Source organism: Anticarsia gemmatalis, chromosome 23 (assembly GCF_050436995.1).
Source record: "Anticarsia gemmatalis isolate Benzon Research Colony breed Stoneville strain chromosome 23, ilAntGemm2 primary, whole genome shotgun sequence".
Taxonomy (NCBI): Eukaryota; Metazoa; Arthropoda; class Insecta; order Lepidoptera; family Erebidae; genus Anticarsia; species Anticarsia gemmatalis.
The window spans coordinates 267,862-294,568 of record NC_134767.1 but is presented as its reverse complement, the minus strand read 5'-3'; the positions used below and the strand labels follow the sequence as shown (position 1 = coordinate 294,568).

General features: G+C 37.5%; 4 protein-coding genes across 5 annotated transcripts in view; 3 read left to right on the top strand and 1 right to left on the bottom strand.

The window, feature by feature from the left end:
• Nucleotides 1–26,707, top strand: part of LOC142983137 (doublesex- and mab-3-related transcription factor A2-like) — a 109,940-nt gene that overhangs the window by 6,977 nt on the left and 76,256 nt on the right. The window lies entirely within an intron of this gene.
• Nucleotides 1–26,707, bottom strand: part of Nox (NADPH oxidase) — a 56,266-nt gene that overhangs the window by 20,387 nt on the left and 9,172 nt on the right. The window lies entirely within an intron of this gene.
• On the top strand, nt 13,702–16,030 carry LOC142983268 (uncharacterized). The gene is made up of 2 exons (XM_076130196.1): nt 13,702–14,063; nt 15,108–16,030. The coding sequence occupies exons 1-2, from the start codon at nt 13,916–13,918 to the stop codon at nt 15,947–15,949; spliced, it is 990 nt and encodes a 329-aa protein (XP_075986311.1). The 5' UTR covers nt 13,702–13,915; the 3' UTR covers nt 15,950–16,030.
• LOC142983269 (uncharacterized) lies at nt 16,442–18,779 on the top strand. Its single transcript, XM_076130197.1, has 2 exons — nt 16,442–16,812; nt 17,857–18,779. Exons 1-2 carry the CDS (start codon nt 16,665–16,667, stop codon nt 18,696–18,698), a joined length of 990 nt encoding a protein of 329 aa, XP_075986312.1. The 5' UTR covers nt 16,442–16,664; the 3' UTR covers nt 18,699–18,779.

Sequence of the window (26,707 nt, the reverse complement as noted above, 5' to 3'; positions counted from 1 at the left end):
TCTTTTGAAGTCCCAGTTTGGCCAAAAAGTAATCTTTAGTTACAAAAGTATTCTTTAGGTATAGTGATCCGAAACTTTTCAGTCAAATGTATAGTTTTTAGAGCTAAGGTCATGTACCAATTTGGGTTAGTGATATATGCTGTTATTGTTATGTATGTATTGTTGGTCATAAGTATATCAAAACAATAAGCCACAGTTTCGCAAGTATCTGTCTTAGTATTTGCCTTTATCGGGTCTAGTGTATCGCGCGACCGGTTCCACACTCGACATGTCACAGTTCTTAGTATATAAGGGTACAACTATATAAGGTCGATATACGACTGCTGATCATCATGAAATCGCTTGTATATTAAATGTCAGTCTCGCTAGTCTATACTACTGACTGCCAAGAACCTACTAGCAATCGACTAATTTTGTATGAAAATCTGACCAGCGCCTCTAGTGGATCTTGTAGGAACTAATTTTGCAGTACATTTTAAATGTCAAAGTCCTCGATAGTATGGACTAAAGAGAGTCGCGCCACAGTTGTCCACTACGCTCCGAGTTGACATAAACGTGTATTAAACCGGCCTAGTGTGGCAGTACCTTAAACGTTGTCATTTGTATTGTCTATACTTAGAAGTTATTATGAATGGAGGTCGAGGATTAAATGTATCACGAAACGTATTATTACGCTATAATGAACACTTTTAATAAGCAGGAGGTAGGCTTTTATTAATATAGTTTTTTTTAAACAGGATCTTGGTTGGGATTTTCCATTGAGAAAAATAATTCTATAACTGCTCATGTGCTCCGGGCTTTAGTGATAAAAAGGTCTCAAGTTTGATTTCCGAGTCCTGCGGGGGTTATGAAATTTGCTTTTGCTTAACGCATATAGAGCGCTCGAAATAGATTATAATGCGATACTGAAAAAAAGAAGCTTAAAATTTGCTCATATGTCCGATATTGAAATTAAAAGCTACAAATAGTGAATACAGTCTATATATATATGCTTTCAAGTGAGAAAGGAATGGAGATAAAAAAATCAGTAGGGTTTTGTGACGTCACAAATACTTACACGTCACCGTGAACATTTTGGCTACATAATTTATATATAAAATACACGAAATTCAAACATAGATAGTTTATTATTAAAAACACACAGGATAAATAAAAGTTTCTTTGTTGTAAAAAGCTCCTCAGGCTAAATATAAAAGTAAAAAAAATAAAATGTCCGATCGACAAAACAGGGTGTGTCTAAAATTCAATAAGCAATATATACAATCTAATCACGATCAGCGAAGCAATATATAACAATCAATCACATTTGATCAAATTGATTACACTTGCTCATTATGATCATATTGATTATGTAGAGTGATCAGTAACAATGGGCTGTTACGTGTTATAGAGGTGTGAGTGTGATCAATCATTGTTTGTACGTGTGATTTTGATAAAGGATTAGTAGATGAGTACTTTCGGTTTTTAATATAGTTAATGTCCGTGGTTTCGCTTTCAATGACGATATATTTTTGTTTTTATTTATAGATATATTGTTTGTGTATTCGTTTCGCCGTGATAGTGTGCAAAACGGACATTGGATTTTACATTTACATCATTTTATAATTTTTCCTTATTTGTCTTGGTAAAAATTTACTTACCGTCAATATTTTTTTAAACTAATGGACTCGCGCGCGACTCCAGTTTTTTCATCATCTTGATGCTGGCAGATGCATGCATCAAATTTGGATAAGGGGTAAACATGTAAAAGCGTAACAAACAGACAGACTAGCATCTTTATAGAGTAAAGCATAGCATAGCATACTATATTTTCTATATTTCAGATTACTAAACGCATTACACGCTCCATATAAGGTTTACACATAATAACAAACTCTAGGTCAATTCCACAGCCTAATAACACTTTAATCTAATTAATAAAGTCTAATCAAACTTGTCAAGACCTAACCCTAATCTAATTTCCACATCTACATACAATTACCTTGATCGTGATGTCATATTCACTCCATTCACATACTAACCTTGCACTCACAACACACGATTGGTCAAGTTGTGCACAACCTAACGCGTAAGGTTACAACTGACCAATCAGGATGCAGCATTTTTTAGAATAGTGAAATATTGGTTTGATGTTTGATTGATTCATTGAATGGTTTGTGATAGATTTTTTAATTAAATAGTCTAGATGAGAGATAAGGGCTGTTTTAGATTAGTGCAGTTTATCTATTTTCGATATACGAAAGTTAAAGTTAGTTTTTTTTGACCGTTTGCTAGGCTCAATTTCAGGGAGGTTTTAGAATCATAAAACGCACATGTGTCACAGCGCATATATTAAAGGCTTGAAGAAAAACGAAAATATTTTCGGTTCCTACAAATATATTCTCTTGAAAACGGATATTGCCCGTTGACCGCATCGTCATTTTCGAACTTCTATTAAGCATATTATACATTTTGGGATACGGTTAGTATTGGGCGTCGATGGTCATCCACATCAAAAACGGTATAATATCTAATATCGGTTTTAGGCTATTCACAATTAAGTAAATTTGGATAAATACATTTTTCAAACCATATTGTGGCTTGACATGCTTTCTATGATATCAATAATATAATTTATTATATGGAGGAGCGTGGGTTATCTATAATAACAGCTTATAAGGAAGTTAACGTCTTAACGGGAAAATTCGATAAAAAAACAAAATCATATTGAATTCTAATAATTTTTATGTTTCTGTGTTACTTTCTAAAATCATGTTATGTTTTGTATCGCAACCTTAGTTTACAACGGCTCATACCAAATACTCAAACTTCAATCAATATGAATCTGCCCTCAAAAATAATACATGACTCTAACATACTAAACACGAAACTTATCTTATACTTAACTTACGACCGTTTTCAATAACCTATCTATCCACTGACTAAGGACAAGCATAATCTATCATTTTGTCGTCCTATAACAAATTAATGGATAGCAATCCCTAACAAAATCAGTTAGTGATAGATTACTTTTGACGTAATCATCTATCTGTAATCTTTGATATAACATTGGGAATGGTCGTTAGTGACATTTCAGTATCCGGCCGGAACAATCTAGAATTAAACAGCGGATTCGAACTTGAATCTCAGCGAAGGAGGCCAATGATTACTAGCCTATAACAACTATAATAACCTATCATTAACATTTACATTGACAGTCGTCGACCTAACCTGTCAAATGTCGACCCGTGATTGGTCCATAAATCAGGAGAAATCATGTGATTGGCTAATAAATTGTAAGACAATTATTTGATTGGTTGTTATTAATTGAACTGTGATATGTTTGAAGGTGCACGGGTTAGTTTATTTATCAAATGGGCGATAGACATGTGAGTAAAGCTCTGTATTCAGTTTTACTCGATTGAACTATCGTTGAGCAAAATAGTGGCTTGCTTTCTGTGAGTAACGAGTCTTTGAGCATTGAGTTATACCGTCCACATTGTATTGCTAGTTAGTTATAGTGTTCTACTCGACTGAAATGCTATGTAACAACACAGCTACCATTCATGTGTTTCAATACGAACTTTTAATTATTGTTGTCAAGAAAAGTTTAACTTGATCGGGCAGACACTTTTATTAAAAATCTCGGCTTGTTATGTCGAATTTTTTTATTTTTTTATTTATTTTATTAGTTGTATGTAATAGTCGAATCAAATTGTAGACTAGACAGTCTGTGTCTTAATATGCATAAAAATTGAAGCTATGATTCTAAAAGTTGCTAGAAATTTGTATAACGTTTAAAGTCTTTTCACAAGCACCGGCGGAAACAAAATGCTAGACTTGATTAGCCTCGCACAAATAAAGTAATGAATAATTCCGTAAGTGGCAGCAAACTAGGAGTAATACAAAGTGTGCAGTCGGTAACATTGCAAATACTTCTATAAGTTAACTTGATTCAGTGTCAATTGTAACTTTAAGGGACACCGCAGACTAACCACTTTTAGCATCGGCAATTTATTCTTGCTTGATCGTGGCGGTAGAATCGTTTTAGCGGCTGAAGCAATGATGTACCGTGTTTTCGGCGACCATCTGCGATGGGTCGCGGCAGCAAAATCGCGTCTTTCAGCATGTGCCTCAATGCTGCATCATGTTTTAGCGACCTCCATGTGTGGTAGCGGCGGCAGGAATCGCACGTTTTAGCGTCTGTATCGATCCTGAGAGATCGCACGAGTTACCGCGACTACTGTGACCTCTGTTTGGTGGCTGTCAAAACGCAGAAATGGGCAAGTAGTGTGCCAGGCGCAGCAATAAGTCGCGGCTTTTAGCTTCCGAAAAGCAACTCAATCGCCGGCAGTGGCAACATACTAGAAGTAATACAAAGTGTACAGCAGTGGCGAAGGGTCAGTTTTTACAAAAGGTAAGCCGGAGCTATTAGTCATTCTCTAGGTATAATACCTACATATTATGTACCTACATCGTAAGAATATCGACGTAAAATTCTGCATAATAACAATATGAGAGTATTATCTACATTCGACTACAGTCTCTTATTTCTCTCTCTACAGTCTAATAATACATAGGTACTTACCATGCTACCTAATCATGCTTGTTTTGCATTAAGTTACTCTGTCTTCAGTGTAGTAACACGTAGGTAACACAACAGCACATATTTAAGATAACGTATATCGAACGATTGATGATTGTCTCGCACTGGTTGTTTTATAACATATTATACAAGCAATTTAGAATGTATTCATCAACAATAAAATATCAAACACATTATGGATAAACGCAGAACAGTTTAATAGAAATGAGTTTAAGCTATAAATCTGACAAAATGAAAATTTACTCGAATAGAAACATGCAAAACAATTACTCTTTAATACACTGATTCGTTCACAGTTATGCACAAACATTTAATAAGGAATAATGTTGTAATAAACACAAATATTCTAATTTGTTATAGAGCGCGCGAAAAAACAGTAAACAAACATAACCTATAATGTCAAACTGGTGAACACTGAACAATGTTCGACTCATACTTATGCAGGATGCTTAGCTTTGATTTCGCCATCTCGCTCTTGCACGCGGCTCGCGCCGCGACAGAAACATGCGTAAGATCATGTGTCCGCCGCGGCGCGGCGGCGCGAGCGCTGTAGCGCGAGGCAACCCGCTCTTCCTCCGGCTTGCTCGCCACTATGCAGCGCGGTGTAAAGCGCGATCCAAAAGGTCGTAAGCGACATCGCCGCCATAGTTTTTATTGTACGCGATTCCCGATCAGCGCCTACGGTTTATTTCATTATTATTACTTCACGTTGCGTTTTTAGCGGAGCGTAATTTTTGAAGGGTAGGCGTTTTCGTACTGTTTCGATTAGATTATTGATTCTAGTTAAAGATTTCGCTTTAAATATTGTTGATTATTAATTAATTGTGTATTATTAGGCAAAAGTAAACAATTAATTTAACACTAATATTAAGTCTGTCCAGAAAGGGAAGCCGGTAGGAATCGAGTTGTATGGAGCCTTCGCCACTGGTGTACAGTCGACAACATGTAAACAAGCTCATAAGTTAACGCCACTTACTCGTTAACTTGAGTTAGTTGTGTCGAATGTTACTTTATTTGCTGTACTCTAGAGAAAAGTGTCGGTATTTACGGTGCTTATACAGGCTATTAACTGGCTATTGCTTGGGTTTGATTCTCTCGCTGTACAATTTTTAGTATATACTTTAGTTTCTGGATTCAAAAAACGGCTGATGCAATTTTGGTAAAAATCTATACATACTAAAACTTTTGAAATTGCTTAATAACAGTCAAAATTGACCTTTATCGTTCCTTGTAAACCAGGGCAACGCTCAGTTCAAACACCACTATAAGGACACCCGCCTATGGAATGATCGCGCCAAGATTTGCATAACCCACTGATCGTTTAACGACGCACAAGTGCAACTAGCGCAACACTTCTATTAACATTAGCTTTAAGTTGTCAAAAATTGTACATCCGCTATGCATAAACTGTTGATTCACTAATTGTAACATCCTATGTACACAGTTATGCAATAAATGTATCTTTATCTTTATCACAATAAAATCATAATCAGTTCGTGACGCGGCGCGGTACAGCGGCGGTGTTGCGTTAGACATCATCAATCAAACGTTATCCGGCGCGTGTATTGACAAATGACTGTACGCGGTACTTCATATAATTGCTTAGAAAGTACCGATGCTATCAACTGCACCTGGTTTTAAACGGTCGACTGTACTTATAACCCTTGAAGCACTGTTATAGACGTGTAGTGTGCAATGGTTCGTATGTGGTTACAATCCCACATACAAATGTAATACCATAATCATATTTCGAGCTAATCTATGTTTTCCGTGCTTCGGAGGGTACGTAAAATTTGGTTTTTAATTGAAACACTTGGCACGGTCATTTCATAGATGGGTGATCGTATGTATAAGAACTTAGCATCTATGTGTTTCGGAGACCAAGTAAAACGTCGGACCGGTTTTGTCAATGAAGACAACAGCCAAATCGAAGACTTTCCGGCGGCTCCAACAATTTTAACACTAGGTTGACCACTAACTACCTCTAAAATGAACGGGCCACTGTATACAGGCTTTTCTGGAATCAAAATATGGACGTATGATTCCATGTCCTAGCATAAATCAGACTAAGCAGCCTCATAAGTTGTGTTGCGTCATTACATTCTGAATATGCACAACTCAATCTGCTGACATTAGTATAAATCACATTTAACCGTTAGTGATAAAGCTAGTAATGTGTTTGCTCTAGGAAATTGTCTAGTAATCTCTCTCTGTCAGCCCGCATCAAGCTAGATTACTTCAGTACCTGACCACTACCAAGGAAACTCGATTTGAAGCTTTCTAACTCTATCATGAGTCAGACTGTAAGCTGTTAAAGAAGCAATAAGTTATACGGATATTTACGATAGGATTTCAACATAATAAATATAAATTGTTTTACTATGGCAAAAATAAACTATTATCAGAAACAGACCATGGTCAAACATTCAATCCAATTTGTAACGTTTTCGTAAAAATATAGAATTTTTTTTTATGAAAAGGTGTTAAGTCCACAACTGACTTGCAAATTGAAGTCCAAACTCTGATGAGACGAGACGATACTTACTTTGCTTTTTTACTGCTACTCAGCTCCTATTGGTCGCAGCGTGATGATATAGCCTATAGCCTTCCTCGATAAATGGGCTATCTAACACTGAAAGAATTTTTCAAATCGGACCCGTAGTTACTGAGATTAGCGCGTTCAAACAAACAAACAAACTCTTCAGCTTTATATTATTAGTATAGATTTCATATATTAACATAAATGTTATACAATACAACTGACTAAAGTCTTCGAGTTACAATCGAGAACTCGTAGTAATTCCGACATTAATTTACTGGCCATTACTGGAGCAGGACCCGAGGCTCTATTAACGACACAAACATATAATATATGTGTATTATTTAATGTAAATCCAATGAAATATGGCCGACAACTAGCTAACTAGGTTTTGCAATGATATTTAATGTGGGGTAACGTTACACTTTCGACATTTTTAGATTTGCATCAAATAACTAGTTTTCGATTCGAGTTTTGTATGTATACTTAATTGTACTAATGTTAATTGCGTAACAAATATAAGATTTACTTCTAAATTCTTGGAGGAAGTTTGAGGTTGTTTTATGTAAACGGATTAAAATGAAACTTTAGAGATAGTTTAACCATCGAAATAATGCTTTTTTATCAATTATTTATTTTTCTCTAAGGGAGAGCGAACGCAATCAGCTAGCTACAAGCTTTGTTGCGCTTTCACTGCTAAACTCTTGAGCTGAATTTGGTGAAATTTGGGATCATATATTTCCTTTCTTTTTAACCCATTACTGTCCCACTGCTAGGCAAGGGCCTCCCGAACGAGATAGGGATTAGGCCTTGAGTCCACCACTCTGGCCAAGTGCAGGTTTGGGTCTTTGCATGCCCTAAATAAGTGTATAAACAAATTTTAGACATGCAAGGTTTCATCGCGTTTTTCTTCACCGTTAGAGCAAGTGATAATTATTTATACCCATCATACATAGTCACATTTTATTTATAAGTGCTTACCTTTATTTAATCCGTGCAAATCCGTATGTATCACCTTGTTCAAAACAACTAGTTTTGTATAAATCCAATAATTGCCTAAGTTTTTTGGTGTTGCAATTAAATCCTTACTTGTATCAAAAATGTGAAAGTTCTGACATGTTTCTATGTTTGTTACTCAATTTCGCGGAATGCTTGTACGAATTTGGATAAAATCAATTAAGTTAAGAAATTCTTTTGTCGCAATACATTTCTCCGAGCGGACGAATTTGGGATTTGAGGTAAAATGTTTAAAAATATACCTACTTTATGTTGTTCTGCACTATTGGTCATTTGAGCTAGATATACGTCTACAGTTTAGCCTCACCCTTTCCTCACGGCGCGAGAGGAGATCCTTACTTATTAGTGACATAGTGACGAAATATTGGACAAAAATTTTATTAATACTACTAATGTAAAAATGCGAATGTTTGAATATGCGTTAGTTGTTAAATCATTAATTTCATTTCATTCATTGCGCTCATAGCCATTTGCGCTTACCGTTCGGTAAATGATCTGTGGGTTAGGCAACCTTCGGCGCGGTCATTCCATAGATAGGTGACCGCACAGTGGTGTTTGAACTGAGCGTCGTCGTGCTTCGGAGGGCACGTAAAAAGTCGGTCCCGGTTGTTTTCAATTAAGATAACAGTCGTTAAGTCACATCAAAGGCCTTCGGGCGGCTTGAACAATTTTTGACACTAGGTTGACCACTAACCATACGATAAGAAGAAGAAGTTGTTAAATAACGTCAAACTATTGCATTTTTAAAACGCACTGCAGGCTAAAGCAACAATTCATTCGCTAAACTATCTTTCGCTACCAACCAACAATTACGTTGCTATCTTTCGATCAGATAACGTCTCACGTATATAAAACACGTCGAAGTACACGCCCCTATTGTGTTATACGTTACTACTTACTATGTTACTAAGGCACGTCGTATATCGTCTTAGTACTTATACTCGAAACCTCTGAAAGCGTACAGAGGTTCGCGTTCATGACCACGATGGGAAGAAAATATTCTAGATCTTTTCTACCAGTAAATTCAGTTTTCTTTCGGATATTAAGTCGGGGGGACTTTTACAAACGTACAAACAACGGACACAAAGTACAATCAGATCTGAAACAATTATTTGTGGATCGCACAAATTACATCGCATCGCACAGTTAAGTATATTTGAGTCATTCCATTCATCTTGTAATATAATCAACGCAGCTTGGTCAAAACTCCTTATGTTATAGTCTCAGCCAGTCATACTAGAAGGTAAACAGACATCGGATAAGCAAGTGTATAAATATGGAATCAGAGCAGCTTCAGTGGTAGTCGTTAAGCCTTGTCAAATACGACGGAATAGCACATAAGTAGCTGATACACGTACTAGATATATCAAGCTTTAAGTCCGCGTACCTGCTCGGCTCTACGCAAACACGTGATATTTTTGCTTATTATATTACACTATCTTCTATACATCGGCTACTTTGAAGAATTTCTCGGGATAAGAGGTACACTACGTCTATCTAGGTTTTGAACTATCAGCGTATTGAATTTCGTCACAGACAGTTAAGTAAGTGAGTATGTAAGAAACATTAACCTTCTTATTCATAATCACACTATTTTAGTTAAAAAACTACTATTTTTTCATTTCGCTAAGGAGTGAAAGAAACAAAACCCTTTATAAGCCTTTCATAACTGCATGTATATTTTTTTAAAAAGAATGTAAGTATTCTTTCAAGAACAGTACTTTCAGGAGGGCAAGACTTAGTTTTACCAGTAGTTAGTTTAATGCATGAACTATTTTTCTCTATCATAATAACATTTGTAAAACACACATACCTACTAAAAGTTCATAATGTGTGTTGCCTCAGGCAATGAACACTCGACCAGACTTGCGTGGGAGACGAATGCATAAACCAAACGGCCATTACAGCTGCAGTTTTAATTCTTTTAAGATCTAATCGTTACTACATATATAGAGCTTAAGAGTATGTTTGTTTATTTGTTTAAACGTACTAGGAACTACCGATCATAAACAGAAAAATTGCCATGTGTATTGCATATGTATTTTACATCGGACATCACACACTTAGTCCACGAGCTCACGATCGTACTCGCACGTCGATCACAAAGATTTACGACAACATATATAGATCAGCAGGGGTGATTTATACGAGAGCTCATTACACTTGATAAGGCAGCGCGGCTTGTTATCTCGCCTTATCACCACCCATTATCACTCATGCCTAAATATGGGAATAATGTTATTCTTAGAAAGGCTGCTGAGTTAGTTGCGGTAGTTTTCTGTTTGAATTGTATTTAAAGTAATAAAGACTATAATAAAGTAAGTATGTTTCTGAGTAACTGAGTAGCGGTGGTTTAACTTTTCGATAGCGCTTTTTTTGTATGAGTTTTAACACTATTGAATAGATGAACCACCGCTAAATGTACCTCAGAAACCAGGGGTTAGATGATTTCTCTTCAAAAAATACATTTATGTGTTAAAGCCGTTTTTTAAAAAACAAGTTCAAATGTTACGTTCTTGTGTGGCATACAATATATCACATTTTATCCAAATTTTATCCAATTTTTTTCAGTCGTTTATGACCTCAGCTTCCTATCTCCGGCCAATCTGTGAAAATTTGTTAATAGGAAATTCAGTAAAGATTTAGGCCTGACCTGGGACTTAAACCGACGACCTCATGGCGGGAGCCGCATACACTACCGACTGCGCCACAGAGGCAGTAAACCTTAACATTTATGGCGATGGTGTAGTAATGATTTGGCAAAATAATAAATTGTTTCCAGGGAATTCCTGGACAAAAGCCGCCTAGAAAAGATATGGCAAACAATGTTTTTTAAAAACAATATGCACTACTAAATAATTTACTTATACGGTAGGGTAAAAAATCCTACAAAAAAATTTTTAAGTCATCATCATCACCTTAACCTCTCTTTCAATATTTTGGAGTCGGCTTCCAATTTTAGCAGATGCAGCTGAATACCAGTATTTAGAAATAATTAAAGCATAAATAAATATATTTTAGTTAAAAGTATCGCTTAATGTTCAAAGATAACTAATAAACACACATAACAAGTACGACTAGTATGTGGTAACATCGGTACTAGCAGAGCGGACACGTTCATGTGAACATATTAATATACATTATACGTCGATATGTTTTATAATTAACACAGCTTAATGAGCACATCTAAGTTAAAGGCTCGTTATACCGACGCGATTAGTCGATTCGACTATTACTACTAATACTCGTCTATAGGTACTTCTATACTAACATTATAAAGCTGAAGAGTTTGATTGTTTGTTTGAACGCGCTAATCTCAGGAACTGCTGGTTCTATTTGAAAAATGTTTTTTGTGTAGAATAGACCATTTATCGAGGCAGGTTTTAGGCTATATAACATCATGCTGCAACTATTAGGAGCGGAGTAGCAACAAAAAATGGTACAAAAACGGGGAAAATTATGACCTTTTCTTTTATGTGACGCAAGCGAAGTTGCGCAGGTCAGCTAGTTTGATATATGCGGGTTTATGCGAAAGAGGAAACGCTTTTGCTTAGCAGTGGAATCATATAAAGGGCTAACAACATTAATGTAAAAATATGGTGTCTGAATTTTTCTTTTTCTTTTCCCTCGAGATGGCTGTACCGATTTTAATTAAATTCTGTGTGTGACAGTGCGTGTTAATTTTCAAATATTAATTATTAGCTACTTTCGAAGTCAAGATATTTCACGCCTTAGACAACTATTTATTTACGCTTTATTTTTTGTTCGGTGATAATAAAATGTTTTAGTAGATGTCAAATCATAATCTTAATAATATTAATACAAATGATATCATACAATTACCACATCAAATAAATCACAAATAAATACAACGCAGCCTTGCTCGCAATGCCATCATAGATTCTCAGACCAATTAATTCTGAGCAAAAATAAATTACACATATTGACCCCATTTATTAGGGTTCCGTATCTAAAGTTAAAAACGGGACCCTGTTACCTACTAAGCCTCCGCTGTCTGTCCATCCGTCTTTCTGTCTGTCACCAGACTGTATCTATAAATATATAAATTTTCAAAAATTATATAATTCGCTATAACGTGGCCGCTATAAAAAATACAAAAAACTTAACAAAAATAAATATTATAGAGGGTCCCATACAAATAAAACGTGTTTTTTTATTAAATATTTATAGTACGGAATCCTACGTGCACGAGTCCGACCCGCACTTGTTAGTATGACCACAAACAAAACTGCTACATAAATTGCGCCACAGAGTGAAATTAATCAAAATATAAGTCGCATTCACAAGACCACACCTTAACTCGGATTAAACGAGTGACGAATGATCTTCTAAAGATATCGATATTATTTTATCGATCTACTTTCGATTGCGTACTCGGATAGTAATTAATTTTGGCTTGTAAAGGTCAGTATGTATTAGAGTTTGCTTGTTACGCTACGCAACGAACTACGTAATTTGAATGAGAGGAAAAAATCATATGATTATCTACTACTTTTCAAAAATCTGCATCAAAAATTAAATAGTCAATTTAATACGTTAATGTCCCACTGTAAGGCAAGGGTCTCTTCCCGTGATGAGGGAGGAGTTAGGCCTTGAGTCCACCATGCTGACAAAGTGCGGGTTGGGGACTATACACGGCTTTAATAACTGTTCTAAAGAACTCTCAGGCATACAAGGTTGCATCACGATGTTTTCCTTCACCGTTGGAACAAGTGATAATTATTTCTGATACACACATAACTTGGGTCATTGGTCTGGTGCCTGGGGTTCGAACCTGCGACCACTTGCGTGGAAATACCGACTTATACCACTCGGCTATCAATGCTCTCAATCCGCATAATATTTTATTAAGATATTTTTATTAAGATTATAGTCGTAATTTATCCGCGAAAACATAACAGTCAAGCTGCAGTGTTTATAATGTCACAAGTATATTTCATAGAATGTGAACTTTATTGAAGCTATTTTGGTCTTTAGCGTGGGTTGTGAATGCATTTGTTATTCTGTTATTGTTCTACGTGGGAAGCAAATGCATCTACTAATCGTTTGTCCTTCTGTGAAACGAATGAATGTACCAGACAGTCACTACTGGTATTTACATGCTTATATCAAATATTATAATCCTATGGTTGTGTCAAAACATCGCATCACTGCATCGTTACACCAATATATCTCATACCTCTTTCTGTAGTCTTACTAAACCAAATAGCACAAACTTGTGTATCCACACACGTTGATTCACGACGATGTATAAGTAAAAGATCGAATTCATATGCCTCGAAGCACAATTGCAGTATGTTTGATAAACAGCTTTTAAATAAGTCACATACGTAATATCACGCTTTTTTCCCATAGGGGTAGGCAAAGACCAAAAAGCGCCACTTGGTACGATCCTTACAAACTTCTTTTGCTTCCCTCAGATCCATACATCTTGACATACAGGACCGCCGGTTACGAGTACTTCGCACCTAACCTTTTTTTCAAAACTTTTATTCAAATTGGCGAACCCAACGCTATGTTAAGGTAACATTCAGGTGGCGGTTCGCGCCGCGACAGAGACAGGCGACCGAGACAGGAGACCGCGACCGGAGACCGTGACCGCTACTTAACTCTAGGCAATGTATAAAGCATCAGTTCGCGAGCGCGACAGAGACAGGAGACAGAGGCGCGCGACAGGAGACAGCGAGACGGTCGCTGCTCCGGTGCAGTAGTGTCTCGGTCGCGCTCGTGAAAGTACGTGTTTATGTTTAAAAATGAGTTTTTCTGACGAAGACTGTGAGACTCTGATTGAACTTATCAGGCAGCACCCTCCGCTATACAATGCACAACTAGACTCCTACAGAGACGAAAATTTGAAGGACAATATTTGGAAAAGCATAGCTGAAAGCATAAATAAAACAGGTGAGTTCTTCTTATTTTATTTATTTTGCATAAAATTAACATATTAAGAAAGAAAAGGTTAAGAAGAAAAGGAATGGAATCAGTTCAAACAAGCCGTGTGACATGTTGTTCTTGCCAGTCTACTGCTCCTTGCTGTGACGTCAAGTAATTGGTTAATTTTACTCTAATATCGAGTCCGTTGCTGTTCGAAAACCCTCCTGTTCCACGTAATGTAACAAAATTTGAAGGCAAATTTTCTTCCTCTCGATTCCATTGATGTACGGGCATTTGAGCAGATTCCAAAAATCCATCTCTTAATAGGTTATGCAAGCAACAGGCAACTAAGATCATGTCTGTGCATGTTTCTGGCGCTATTCCGATAGGAGTGTAAAATATTCTAAACACCTGAGACAGCAAACCGAACGCGTTTTCCGATACTCGTCTCGCACGACAAAGGCGGTAGTTAAATATTTCTTTGCTTAAATCGTTTTTTGCAACTCTTCTAGCGTAAGGTTTCATCATAAAAGTATCAAGACTAAATGCTTCATCTCCAACTAAAAAATGGGGTAATATTATGTTCGAATTCGGTAGATTTTTTGGTTTCGGAAAATTAAATTCATTTTTCATTATTTGTTTTCCCATTGCAGACTTTTGGAATATTCCACTATCTCCTTCTTTGCCATAAGAGCCAACGTCTACTGCAATGAACTTGTAATTATAGTCTACAATAGCCAGAAGAACAATTGAGTAATACTCCTTATAATTAAAATACAACGACCCACTATTTTCAGGGGCTCTTATTCTTACGTGCTTCCCATCAATAGCACCTGTGCAATTGGGGAATTGCCATTTGTCCCAAAATCCTTCAGATATAAGCCTAAAATCACTTTCTTTTGGAATAGGCATAAAAATTGGCACCAAAACAGTCTTTAAATGTTTTAACACCTCTTTGACTATTTGTGAAATATAAGAAGGTGATATACGATATTCGAATGATAGCGAAGCATATGTTTCTCCAGTCGCCATGAATCTGGGAATAAAAAAAAATATTATTATTTATTACAGATTCGGAATGCCGTAAAAAATGGAAACTGATCAGGGACTCCTACAACAGATATAAGCGCAAACAAAAACAATCGACGGGATCTGCAGCACCAGCTAAAAATTCAAAGTGGCAGTTTTATGAACGCTTAAGATTTTTAGAAAACACACCATCAGAACGGCAAAGCTGCACCAGTGTAGAACAAGAACAGCAAAGCTCCGCCAGTGTAGAAGAAGAAGTTACTAATACCTCCCCAGGAGTAGAACATGAAGATACTCCTCACGAAGCCGCAGACACGTCAGTACATAACACTCCTTCAAAGGAGTTACCAGGCACTTCTAAATCTACACAAGAGAGATCTAATATACCACTAAATAACAGTTATGAAAAATCAACCTCCAAAAATACAAAGAGAAAGAGACAAAAAGAAGATGAATTCATAAAATTTATGAAGGACAGACAGGAAAACCGAAATAGACAGCTGGAGTCATTAAAATCTCAAGAACCAGTTGATGATATATCGACATTTACAAAACATATTGAAATGATGCTAAGAAAATTGAGTGCACGTTCAAGAGCCATGGCAAAAACGGAAATATTTAATATTGTCTCGAAGTATGAGATCGGAGATATCGAAGGTCAAACTGAACGCCCCTATACTGATTCATCATACCAGTTATCATATAATTCAAATTCATCATACAATTCATATTCTCCGATAAGTGCAGCATCAGAACACCAAACACAGACTGGATTGATTGATTTAACATCTCGCCAATCACTAAATATTTCGAGTGAACCATTTCTAAACAATTACGGTGAAATCGACCAGAATAATTTAGATGAATTGGCAAACTTACCTTAAAGTTAGTGATAATTTTTCTTTTACTGATATTCTTCCCTTTTCTTGCATTGTTTTTTTCAGTAAATTTAATACGTAATCAAACTGTGTTTTATTCAGCCGAAAATACTTCCTGAATATATTGTCATCAAACATCAGGTGCTTCTTTACTAATAGCGAAAATGATCCTTCTTCACCTCTAGTGGAATATAAATCCTTAATAGGTAATCGTCTTTCAGTTTTGTATTTGTAATAATAATATAAGAGCAAATCATCGTCTTCTTCTTCCTCCAATAGCAGCTTCATTACTTGGTTTTCCATCACGACACAAAACACCAGTGACTTCATCGACAGACTCTCTTGAACTGAGCGGTCGCTCTGTGACACTTGTCGCGATCTTCGGTCTCAGTCTCAACCTACAGTACATGCCGAAGAGACCGAGACACTTGTCGTGGTCTCTGGTCTCAGTCTCCTGTCTCGGTCGCCTGTCTCTGTCGCGGCGCGAACCGCCACCTTTAAGGTGGCGGTTCGCGCCGCGACAGAGACAGGCGACCGAGACAGGAGACCGCGACCGGAGACCGTGACCGCTACTTAACTCTAGGCAATGTATAAAGCATCAGTTCGCGAGCGCGACAGAGACAGGAGACAGAGGCGCGCGACAGGAGACAGCGAGACGGTCGCTGCTCCGGTGCAGTAGTGTCTCGGTCGCGCTCGTGAAAGTACGTGTTTATGTTTAAAAATGAGTTTTTCTGACGAAGACTGTGAGACTCTGATTGAACTTATCAGGCAGCACCCTCCGCTATACAATGCACAACTAGACTCCTACAGAGACGAAAATTTGAAGGACAATATTTGGAAAAGCATAGCTGAAAGCATAAATAAAACAGGTGAGTTCTTCTTATTTTATTTATTTTGCATAAAATTAACATATTAAGAAAGAAAAGGTTAAGAAGAAAAGGAATGGAATCAGTTCAAACAAGCCGTGTGACATGTTGTTCTTGCCAGTCTACTGCTCCTTGCTGTGACGTCAAGTAATTGGTTAATTTTACTCTAATATCGAGTCCGTTGCTGTTCGAAAACCCTCCTGTTCCACGTAATGTAACAAAATTTGAAGGCAAATTTTCTTCCTCTCGATTCCATTGATGTACGGGCATTTGAGCAGATTCCAAAAATCCATCTCTTAATAGGTTATGCAAGCAACAGGCAACTAAGATCATGTCTGTGCATGTTTCTGGCGCTATTCCGATAGGAGTGTAAAATATTCTAAACACCTGAGACAGCAAACCGAACGCGTTTTCCGATACTCGTCTCGCACGACAAAGGCGGTAGTTAAATATTTCTTTGCTTAAATCGTTTTTTGCAACTCTTCTAGCGTAAGGTTTCATCATAAAAGTATCAAGACTAAATGCTTCATCTCCAACTAAAAAATGGGGTAATATTATGTTCGAATTCGGTAGATTTTTTGGTTTCGGAAAATTAAATTCATTTTTCATTATTTGTTTTCCCATTGCAGACTTTTGGAATATTCCACTATCTCCTTCTTTGCCATAAGAGCCAACGTCTACTGCAATGAACTTGTAATTATAGTCTACAATAGCCAGAAGAACAATTGAGTAATACTCCTTATAATTAAAATACAACGACCCACTATTTTCAGGGGCTCTTATTCTTACGTGCTTCCCATCAATAGCACCTGTGCAATTGGGGAATTGCCATTTGTCCCAAAATCCTTCAGATATAAGCCTAAAATCACTTTCTTTTGGAATAGGCATAAAAATTGGCACCAAAACAGTCTTTAAATGTTTTAACACCTCTTTGACTATTTGTGAAATATAAGAAGGTGATATACGATATTCGAATGATAGCGAAGCATATGTTTCTCCAGTCGCCATGAATCTGGGAATAAAAAAAAATATTATTATTTATTACAGATTCGGAATGCCGTAAAAAATGGAAACTGATCAGGGACTCCTACAACAGATATAAGCGCAAACAAAAACAATCGACGGGATCTGCAGCACCAGCTAAAAATTCAAAGTGGCAGTTTTATGAACGCTTAAGATTTTTAGAAAACACACCATCAGAACGGCAAAGCTGCACCAGTGTAGAACAAGAACAGCAAAGCTCCGCCAGTGTAGAAGAAGAAGTTACTAATACCTCCCCAGGAGTAGAACATGAAGATACTCCTCACGAAGCCGCAGACACGTCAGTACATAACACTCCTTCAAAGGAGTTACCAGGCACTTCTAAATCTACACAAGAGAGATCTAATATACCACTAAATAACAGTTATGAAAAATCAACCTCCAAAAATACAAAGAGAAAGAGACAAAAAGAAGATGAATTCATAAAATTTATGAAGGACAGACAGGAAAACCGAAATAGACAGCTGGAGTCATTAAAATCTCAAGAACCAGTTGATGATATATCGACATTTACAAAACATATTGAAATGATGCTAAGAAAATTGAGTGCACGTTCAAGAGCCATGGCAAAAACGGAAATATTTAATATTGTCTCGAAGTATGAGATCGGAGATATCGAAGGTCAAACTGAACGCCCCTATACTGATTCATCATACCAGTTATCATATAATTCAAATTCATCATACAATTCATATTCTCCGATAAGTGCAGCATCAGAACACCAAACACAGACTGGATTGATTGATTTAACATCTCGCCAATCACTAAATATTTCGAGTGAACCATTTCTAAACAATTACGGTGAAATCGACCAGAATAATTTAGATGAATTGGCAAACTTACCTTAAAGTTAGTGATAATTTTTCTTTTACTGATATTCTTCCCTTTTCTTGCATTGTTTTTTTCAGTAAATTTAATACGTAATCAAACTGTGTTTTATTCAGCCGAAAATACTTCCTGAATATATTGTCATCAAACATCAGGTGCTTCTTTACTAATAGCGAAAATGATCCTTCTTCACCTCTAGTGGAATATAAATCCTTAATAGGTAATCGTCTTTCAGTTTTGTATTTGTAATAATAATATAAGAGCAAATCATCGTCTTCTTCTTCCTCCAATAGCAGCTTCATTACTTGGTTTTCCATCACGACACAAAACACCAGTGACTTCATCGACAGACTCTCTTGAACTGAGCGGTCGCTCTGTGACACTTGTCGCGATCTTCGGTCTCAGTCTCAACCTACAGTACATGCCGAAGAGACCGAGACACTTGTCGTGGTCTCTGGTCTCAGTCTCCTGTCTCGGTCGCCTGTCTCTGTCGCGGCGCGAACCGCCACCTTTCGGTTCTTAGCGACCGCGACGCGCGACCGCGACCCGCGACCGCGACCGGGTCGCGCGACCCACTGCTTAGTATGGATTTATATGGAGTACTAAACAAATCTAGCGACCGCGACGCGCGACCGGTGGGCGTGGCTAGAGAGCAGCGTGGCGACAGCGACTCGGTCGCATCGGAGGCAGTGCCGTCACGCGACGCAGGCGAGAAGCACATCAAAATGGCGGCATTTTCACCGAACGAGGACGAGAAGTTAATAGAATTAGTTATTAAAAACTGCTTATGATTTAACCTACAATATTTTCTGAACTTTTCTTCTTTATAATTCAAATGTTGTTTTATGAGTATTTGAAAGCAACCCTCTTCTTCCCGTGATGTGAAGATTGAATCAATCCTCATTCTTTTTTCTGGAGGCATAGATAATAGCATAATAAGAATATCATCATCTTCTTCATCCTCCAATAGCTGCTGTATAACTTTTTTCCTAGCTGCGGAATAATTGTCCGACATATCGTACTGCACTAGAACACAACCGTCACCCGTTAAAACTGCGGGAAGAGTGACGATGTCGCCGTCGCTGAAATCCGAAAGCTAGGGTCGCCTCGCGACAGGCGACCATGGTCGCGGGTGGCGGTCGCGCGTCGCGGTCGACCGTGACGCGCGACCGCGACCCGCGACCGCGACCGGGTCGCGCGACCCACTCTGCTCTCTAGCCGCGCCCACCGGTCGCGCGTCGCGGTCGCTAGATTTGTTTAGGTAGCATTCGGTTCTTAGCGACCGCGACGCGCGACCGCGACCCGCGACCGCGGCCGGGTCGCGCGACCCACTGCTTAGTATGGATTTATATGGAGTACTAAACAAATCTAGCGACCGCGACGCGCGACCGGTGGGCGTGGCTAGAGAGCAGCGTGGCGACAGCGACCCGGTCGCATCGGAGGCAGTGCCGTCACGCGACGCAGGCGAGAAGCACATCAAAATGGCGGCATTTTCACCGAACGAGGACGAGAAGTTAATAGAATTAGTTATTAAAAACTGCTTATGATTTAACCTACAATATTTTCTGAACTTTTCTTCTTTATAATTCAAATGTTGTTTTATGAGTATTTGAAAGCAACCCTCTTCTTCTCGTGATGTGAAGATTGAATCAATCCTCATTCTTTTTTCTGGAGGCATAGATAATAGCATAATAAGAATATCATCATCTTCTTCATCCTCCAATAGCAGCTGAATAACTTTTTTCCTAGCCGCGGAATAATTGTCCGACATATCGTACTGCACTAGAACACAACCGTCACCCGTTAAAACTGCGGGAAGAGTGACGATGTCGCCGTCGCCGCGTCGCTGAAATCCGAAAGCTAGGGTCGCCTCGCGACAGGCGACCATGGTCGCGGGTGGCGGTCGCGCGTCGCGGTCGCTAAGAACCGAATGCTACCTTTTAGTACTCCATATAAATCCATACTAAGCAGTGGGTCGCGCGACCCGGTCGCGGTCGCGGGTCGCGGTCGCGCGTCGCGGTCGCGCGTCGCGGTCGCTAAGAACCGAATGTTACCTTTAGCATCTATTTGACGATTAGAACTACGTACGAAAAATGTTGTTCGTTCTCTAATGTATAGAGCTCTTAATAGAATGTTAGCATCAATGTCATGCGAGTGACGTAGGTGTAATGTTTGACAAGTGAAGCTTGACACACATACGATTATATCGTGACTATCAGAAGATTGTGAGACGATTTTAACTAATACCGCTAATACGTTAGGCGTAACAGAAAGTGTAGGGTTTTTTATTTTAGTTCTTTTCTTAGTTTTGTTTTAATTGAAACAAGGTTGAGTAATGTTTTTATTTTATTAGTTATTTTATATGCAATGATTATGCAAAATACAAAATAATATCTGTCGTACCGGGTTTAGCGTAAAAATATAACCTTCTTATTTTTAAAATTTAAGTAATTAAAATTCTACTCAAGGCCTAACTCAACTAAAATAGGTCAAACATTTAAAATATTACAAATAACTAAAAACAAAATAATAAATTACTTTTTAAAAGCCTCTTCATAATGTCAATCACGGTATTTTGTTGACAGCAATAATTTTAAAAACATATGCTTTAATTAAGTGTGTTTAAATTATTTGCATATACTGATAGGTACAAAGTTTGTAGCTGCAGGACACAAACGTTTTAATACACAATGACATGAAAACACACAAAACACAAATGTAACTAAAGTTAAGATAAATGTAAGGAGAATTTGAGCAGGTCAATTAATCAATCAATGTGTTGACGTGCTTGTTTGAAAGCTAATAATTATCTAACATGAATTTTAGTTAGTTCCATGTAATTAAAGATGACTGACCACGTGTGATCATATCGGTGATGTCTTACAAAAGGTGCGTAGTACTCGTAACCGGCGATCCTGTATGACAAGGTGTATGGATTTGAATGGGAAAAGAGAAGTTTGTAGGGATCGTACCAAGTTATTTGGTCTCTGCCGACCCATGTGGGCGTTAAAGGCGTGATATTATGTATGTATGTGACTATTTAAAGTGTTTTCTTCGAGATTTATTTCATACTCTATCGAGACGGACACTACAAAAGTAGAAATCACGAACGTAATTTTGCATCTCAAAAATATTTTTGTTTTGCGTGGAAATCAAACTCACGACCTCCGGGCGGCTTGTTAGCGTCACAGGCGACAGCGATTACTTTAATCAGGCGTAGAAAACTTCAATTTTGTTATTTTAACTCTAAATATAAATATTAAACTCTATAATTACCACTTAGTTGTATATTTTAAGGTGCGGTCTGTCTCGTACAAAACGAGTCATATTTATAGCTTTTATCAAATTCGTTAATTTATAGCACTTGTGCGAAGGTTTCTATGGTGTAATACTAATTACTTTTCCGTTACGAAATACCTTTTAACAAGTAATGAGCTTGTTGATAGGTTCGCATATACTGCTCAGCCGTGCTGCTGAGTAGGGGGATCGGGTTCTATTCCCAGATCATACAAAAAAAATTGGATAGCTTTAAGGCATTCAATACTGTTTCTTTTCATCTTAATCTTAGGTCTAAATCCTAAACATTTTTTTTAAACCCATAACTGTCCCACTGCAGGGCAAGGGTCTCTTCCCCAAACGAGGCTGCAAGGCCACCACGCTGGCTAAACATTTACTTTTCTTAATAAAATTAAGGTCTGACCCCTCAATTTCATTGCATCCTGAACCCTTTATCTAGCATTGGAACATAAAAAAAGATTAATTGTTTTATTTATTAACAAAAATCGATCTGCATCAATATTTTCAACGACGATCACTCATAAAAATTACCATAAACAAAAATAAGATAATTTATCAGTGAAGTAACTTTGTACATTTTTATCTACTTTTTAATGACGATAGTTTATAGAAAACGGCCACATAAAACGGTAAGTTAAGATAATATCAGTGTCGCGTGGAGTCAAACCTGCGTACTACCGGTGACACTTGTCAGAGCTACTGCACGCTGAGCTACCGGCCACTGAACAAGCTCGAGTGACTGACACTCCATTATTTATGCCCTGTTTCACTCTGTGGACATTATATCTCATTATGTTTTGAGTATGCGTTAGAAAAATGTTTGGGAAAGCCAACTTGTTATCAAGTGTTAAAGTTTGGAGATTGACAAATTGTATACGTTTAATTTTCCCCGTTTTTGTAAAAATTTTTACTGGTACACTATTGGTTGTGGCGTGATGATATATAGCCTATAGCCTTCCTCGATAAATGGAATATCTTAGACTGAAAGAATTTTTCAAATCGGACCTGTAGTTTTTTGAGATTAGCGCGTTCAAACAAACAAACAAACTCTTAAACTTTATAATATTAGTATAGATAAGACCAGAAAGCGTTGTCAACTTTACTGATGAACATAGTATGTCAATGTATGTTTGTGGCTATAAAATAGTTGTCAACAGAGATGCACAAGAACTCGCCATATGTATAAAATATTGTAATGTGCATTCAATCTCGCATCTCATCGGCATAACATAGGCATAATTATCTATTCCTTGACAAAAACTGACCAATCGAGGCACGGCTCCATAAATGCTTTGTACCAGAACATTGCACATTACTACCCATTAACATGCGCTCTAAATGGTAAGCTAATGTATTTTAATAGCTCAAAAGTGCTCTCATTAAACAGGCTTTATTATTTCAAAGAAATATGCACCCTTTATAGTGTTATGGACTTGATGAAGACTTGTAAAGGGTTTGAGTTATTGCTTTTGTTCTTCGAATTTAAATTTTGTAAAAAATGTAATTGTCAATTAATGTTCCTACTTTTTTGTTTTTGTATTGCACAGGACAGGAAGTATCAGTAATGCATTCATATTTCAATGAACAGAACCGTCTGTCGTAGTTCCACAGCTAAATCGCTTAGCAGATTTTTATGCACGTTTGGCGCAGTGGTTTAAGCGGTCACCTCGCCGCGACAACCGTAGCGCCGCGTGTGGTGGGTTCGAATCCCACCCGGGACATATCTTTGTGTGATGAGCACGAGTATATGTTCTGAACCTGGTTGTGAATTTATCTATATATGTATGTATTTAGAAGTATATAAGTATGTTTATCAGTTATTTGGTTACCATAGTACAAGCTCTGCTTAGTTTGGAATCAAATGACCGTGTGTGAATTGTCCCACTATATTTATTTATTTATTATTTATTTATGAAGTTTAACATGAAAATGTTTAAAAACCTAGGGTCAAGTATAGAGTAACTACTTTTTAGGAGTATTCCTTTTTTATGAATCTCCAGTCTGAACTTAGCCAGCTTAAAGGCCTAACCCCTTCATCAATCGGAAAGGACGTCCTGGCTTAGCAATGATTAGCAGCCTAGCGTTCTTCCAACTATGTTGGTATCGGCTTCAAGAACAGTGGATGCAGCTGAGCGCCAGTATTTTTACATGGACCGACTGCCTATCGGGCCTCCACAACCCAGTTACAACGCGATACCCCTCGGTGCCTTCCGAATCACACAGGAACTTGGTATGTAAAATGGTCACCCATCCACTGACCGACCTCGAAGCGTAGTTTGACCTGAAAACTAACTCCTTGCATTAAAATTGAGTCATTTGCCTTCTGAGAGCTGATTCTTAGTATTATATTCTTAAAAGATTCAACTACAAAACAATCAACAGTCATTCATTGAAACATGCTAGGTGGACATTCGATCCATCACCTCGTGACTGCCGGTAGATAATTATATCACTCGATAACCGATGTGATCGATCGCTTTCATGTCTCTCGATGACATACTCGACCACTGCGCGGAGTTTATATTGTTCTTTTGGCTACTGCATTGTCGTGTAATATTAAAAAATACTTGTAAAAAGTTGTCACGGTTTTTTTACTGATTATAATATTATGTACATAGGATAGTAACTCTATGTGGCTGTTTGTTGCATATAAAATATTACACCTATTTTGATGGAATTTGGTAGAGTGAGCTTATAACGAAGCTAAGAAGCTAACATTAACTTATTTCTAACAAAAATACTGTTTAGCGAAATTAATTTATTAATTTCTTTTTATGTGTTTTTTATAATTGTTAATATTTTCCTTTTTGTAAATTAGTTTAGTATAACAGCATATGAATGTAAATTACAGTGTAATAAATAAAAAAAATGCTTGGCGAAATTAATTATACAAGAATTTGAACCCGCAACCTCCTATGGGAGGCGAATACACTACTATACTGATAAACTATCACTGAAACATCAAAGAAATAGTAATTAATCTTCGTTTTTACAGTTCGTATCGTCAACATGCCTCACAGCTGGACGTCTGAGCTTTACTCATTAGACGACTACAAAAAACCATAATTAAAACAAATGGAAAAATAAATAAGGTTGCCTTCCTGATGCAACGGCATTCTGTGGTTTGTTGTCAACCTTGTATTACAGTTATATCATTACGTTTGAGATTATTTTTATTGTCATCGGAACTTAGGCTTATTACACACACATTCGGCTCAATATTAATTGGCCTAGACGGGCGGAAAAACTAAATATGTGTAGATGAACCCGATCGCCACAAGCCACAGAACAAGTTAGCCGAGTCGGTTTTGTTGTTTGATAAATATTGCCGAACCGAGCGTGCCGAATCGAATATGTGTGGCTAACAAAATAGGTCCCAAGTTTGTACTCACTGATTTCTTTGCGTATCTGTGAGATAAATTTCAAACCAATTAAAGGCTTGATTTAATTAGTATCATCGTAGTGATCAGTTGTACAATGGTCCGACATTTATATAGACGTTTAGATAAACAACCGAAACTCAGTCAAAGATTTCTCTAGCATTCTACGGTATATAATATCGTAATCCGTTTTTAGAACCAAATAACCCGATATTTAAATTCCATCCGACAGCAATTCTCCATAATACGACAAGTCTATTACCAGCTTCAATAAAAACTATCTCTGCTCCAGTTCCCGACACCTAACAATACAAACTCGCTTTCAATCCTCATTAATTCATACACACCCATACGTTTAACATACCCGAGCACCGAACCCACCACCCACTCGGTTCCAAGTGTCACACATGCCACGGGTGCCGACAACTTTTTAAAATGGATGCCAATTACGCGACCATATACAAAAGTCTTGCGATTTTTTGTCGCTCGTCTAAAAAGGCACTAATTATAGTTTCCTGTTAGACACAGGGAATGTCGATTTGCTACAAAAAAGTCGTAGAGGTGTGCGCTGCAGAACGCGCGACGCGTCGCACGACTATACTGATATAGGGTTGACGAACTTTTGTATTAAACCTTCAGTAAAGTTCATGTTAGTGATATCATAACGTAGTCATAAGTAGTCTTACGAGAAGCTCGATCCCCATATTAAATTAAATTATCGCATTAGGTTTTTCCGCTAAATATAATTCAGTAATTTGCTTTTTGGATTTTAGAGACCTACATTATTAGGACCTTGCACATGCATTATTTGAAATTTCCCGATGATTTTTCAACTAATCCGCAATAAAAAATTACCCCATTTTTAAAAGTATGACCTGTTTAATGAAACTAAAATAACCTTGATAATCTAAGTTTAATCAGTAGGTGGACATAATATAATCCGTATTTTACCAGAAGACTTATGTAAAGTAAAATATAAATACTAAAAGCTCACACTCGCAGCCCTGTACCAGTGGTCGGCGCATTAGAACGCGAGTCACGTGTGCAACACACAGAGTAGCGCACAAACATGGACTAATGAATATCTTCATCGCGACCGAATTACTGATACTCCTCATTACAACCGCTATTACGAGACCAAGCACTCACATGCACTCGCTAGCACTAGCACTAAGCACTCACACACACATGCACTCACATGCACTAAGCACTCACACGCACTCGCTAACACTAGGCGCTCACATAAAATCGCTAGCACTCACATGCACTCACTTGCACTAAGCACTCACATGCTCTAAGCACTTTCATACACTCGCATACTCTGAGCACTAAGCACTCACACGCACTCACTA